Raw genomic sequence first — 3,473 nt, forward strand, 5'->3', positions numbered from 1 at the left:
CGCCAGCCAGCCCGCTCCCGCGCTCGGGGCCTTCCCCGGGCGTGGGAAAGGCGCCAGGCAGTGCCCTACGACCCCTCAGCGGCGCGGCGGGACGGCGGCGGCCTCCTCTAGCTCGGGCTACGGGGAAGGAAGCCTGGTTCCCCACGTGGCTGGGAGCCGGAGGGGTGCACGTCGACCTACTGCGGTTACTTTCCAGGTCGGCTGGGATTCGCACCAAGACCTCACTGAAACGCCGGGCGAGCCCGATTTGTCCACGATGTCGGAGCCTGTGGCACTCGCGACTGTGAAGTGCACTCTCGGCCTTTCTCTTCTAGAGAAATGACTGAGCGGTTCCTTGAATTCGCATACTTTTCCTTTAGAAAGGTCACCCAAAATAGAGAAGGGAAAACAAAGTTGGTGTATCTGGCCGTTTTGCAAAACTCATCTAGATAAAGGACTGTCTAAAGGCATAACTACGTCAAAGGCCCAGGTTTCAAGAAATGAGTTAGAAAATGACGAGTTGAAAAGGAGGGAACTCCTACAAGAAGTGGGAGTTTATTTTAAAACGCTGTCTTTTAAACCTACTGAATTGTAAGGTAGGACTAGGGTAGAAAACGACGGCACGAGGGAGGCTTCTGCGTTAGACCACAAAATAAGCTCTACTTGCATTAAGCCTCCCGCCCGGGTACGCCACACAGACAAACGCGGAATCTAATGTCAGCGGGTGCAGTTTTCCCGCCGGAGTCAGGGTCAGCGGCGCCGTTTCCTACTGCGCAAGCGCAATGCCACTTACCCAATATGGAAGCAGTGGGTCTCCTGTGTGTGGCGGCGGCGGTCTTGGCGTGGGGCTTCTTCTGGGTTTGGGACGCCTCAGAGCGATTGAAGAGTCGGGAGCAGGCAGGCCTGCTGGGAGCCGGAAGCCGGACCCTCCTGGTCATCGCACACCCTGACGACGAAGCCATGTTCTTTGCTCCCACAGTGCTAGGCTTGGCTCGTCTAAGGCACAGGGTGTCTCTGCTCTGCTTCTCTGCAGGTAGGAGGCCGTGGGCAGGGCGCTGGGAGCCCGGGCTGTGAAGGGAATTCAGGTGCTGATCGATCCCAGCCCGCTTCTCCAAGGGTTTTCTGTTGTAGCGCCCTTTCTCTGAACCCCCTCCACACGCAGGGGAGAGGAGAGGCCGACTTTCCAGGTGGTTTGGGAGACATCTGCAGCTCGCATACTCCACGCTCCGCTAACAGGATTGAGGAGAAAAGCAGTAGCTCGCCGTTGTTTCCATTCAGTCCCCTTATTTCCGCTGGGAACTGCACCTGTACTCGTTATTCTGTGGACCCTTTTTATTTGCAAAAGGATCAAGAATAATGATCTCATTGTATAGTACACCAAACAGAATCTATGCTATATTGTTGCCTGTTCGATCCTTAAAGTTCATTTCTAATGACAGCAAAGGAACTTTCTGCTACTTTTAAAATCCATTTCGCTCTAGAAAGATGCATGTATCAAATTGAAGAAGTACACTCAGATGATTAGATAGTAATTTTCTAGGTCCTCTCCACCCAGCTGTTAGTGAAGCAACCTTTCAATAGTTCTTTCCTTATAATATAGAAAAGATCAAATAAGAAAACAAATATTGACCATGATACTGAATTATGGTGATAATTGCACAATTATATAAATGAAGTAATTGAACTGTACACATATAATGGGTGAATTTAAGGTATGTCAAAATATACCTCAATAAAGCGTTTTAAAATTTACCGGTGACCTCTTTTGCCATTTGATCGTGTGTACTTCTTTTGTATACAGATTTTTCACAAATCACATTTCACAATATATTATTTCTACTTAACACTACTTTTTCATTTATTTAGCAAATATTGATTAAACATTTATGTGCTAGGTCTTATTCGGTGCCATAGAGATACAAGAGTAAAAAAAGCTAGATAAGGATAGTATTTTCATGAAACTTTTTTTTTCTAATCTTTTTTTTTTTTTTTTTTTGAGGTGTGGGCTCACTCCGTCACCCAGGCTTGAGTGCAGTGGCACAATCATGGCTGACCATAGCCTTGACCTCTTGGGCTCGAGAGATACTCCTGCCTCGGCCTCCTGAGTAATTATGACTACAGGCCCACGCCACCACGCCTAGCTAATTTTTTTATTTTTTGTAGAGATGAGGTCTCACTTTGATACCTAGGCTGGTCTCGAACTCCTGGGCTCAAGGAATCCTCCTGCCTTAGCCTCCCAAACTGCTGGGATTATAGGTGTTAGTCATCACACCCAGTCCATGAACCACCATTCCTGGCCTCATGAAACTAAAAATTAAAACACTATTAACATGTTAATAAGGGCTAAATATACAGCCTGTTAAATGGTATCATCAAGACAAACCTTAATTTAATCATCCTTTATCATATGTATACTTAGATGTTTTTTTCTTTTTCTTTCTTTTTTTTTTTGAGTTGGAGTCTCACTCTGTCGCCTAGACTGGAGTGCAGTGGCCGCTCCTGGCCACCGCAGCCTCGACCTACTGGCTCCGGCGATCCTTCCGCCTCAGCCTTCCAAGTAGCTGGAACTACAGGCGCCCGCTACCACGCCCAGCTCATTTTTTTTTAATTTATTGTAGAGATGAGGGCTCACCAAGTTGCCCAGGCAGGTCTTGAACCCGCGGGCTCAGGCAATCCACTCACCTCAGCCTCCCAAAGCCCTGGGATCACAGGCTGAGCCACCGAGCCCAGCTTTTGCTTTTTTTTTTTTGAGTTGCAGTCTCACTCTGTCACCCAGACTGAAGTGCAGTGGCGGCCCCTGGCCACTGCAGCCTCGACCTGCTGGGCTCCGACAATCCTGCCTCAGCCTTCCAAGTAGCTGGACCTACAGGTACGCACTACCACACCCAGCTAATTTTTGATTTGTTGTAAAGATGAGGTCTCACCAAGTTGCCCAGGCGGGTCTCCAACCCGCGGGCTCAGGCAATCCACTCACCTCGGCCTCCCAAAGCTCTGGGATTGCAGGCTGAGCCACAGAGCCCGGCCAATGTTTTTTTCTTAGTTTATATCTATTACAAATATTTCATTAGGCTAAATTCTAAAATTGACTGTTTTAAGTCTTTGCATGCAAATCACATTCCCAAAAAATATTATACCAGTTTACATTGCTAGCACTAATGAGAGTATCTAAATATATTACCTTCTCTAGCATTGACTGGCTTTTTTTTAAATAAATTTCTTGCTTTGTTTAATATTTTACCCCTAAATTCTTTCATTACCAGTAAGAATAAACCGTCTTTCATATTTACTGAGAATTTAACTCTAAGCACTTTTTCCTTTTTTTTCCTGTTTTGAGTTTGTCATCTCAGACATAAGGCACTGAACCCAGCCAGAGTCTAAGCATGTTTCTTCTCACTTTATGCTCTGTTAAGAATATTAACTGCCGGGCTCGGTGGCTCGGCCTGTAATCCTGCACCTTGGGAGGCTGAGGTGAGTGGATTGCCTGAGCCCACAGG

The 3,473-nt window shown here is 47.0% G+C and overlaps 1 protein-coding gene across 2 annotated transcripts in view; it reads left to right on the forward strand.

Annotated features, from left to right (window-relative positions):
- The first annotated feature begins 747 nt into the window (after positions 1 to 747).
- PIGL (phosphatidylinositol glycan anchor biosynthesis class L) overlaps positions 748 to 3,473 on the forward strand; it is a 91,550-nt gene continuing 88,824 nt past the window's right edge. For both annotated transcript variants that reach the window (XM_008062613.2, XM_021714762.1), the window contains exon 1: positions 748 to 1,012. In XM_008062613.2, coding sequence (XP_008060804.1) covers positions 778 to 1,012 — 235 coding nt within the window. In that variant the 5' untranslated portion in view covers positions 748 to 777. The remainder of the gene's footprint in view (positions 1,013 to 3,473) is intronic.

Source organism: Carlito syrichta, unplaced genomic scaffold, assembly GCF_000164805.1.
Source record: "Carlito syrichta isolate Samal-C Ts95f unplaced genomic scaffold, Tarsius_syrichta-2.0.1 Scaffold305756, whole genome shotgun sequence".
In the NCBI taxonomy this organism is placed as follows: domain Eukaryota; kingdom Metazoa; phylum Chordata; class Mammalia; order Primates; family Tarsiidae; genus Carlito; species Carlito syrichta.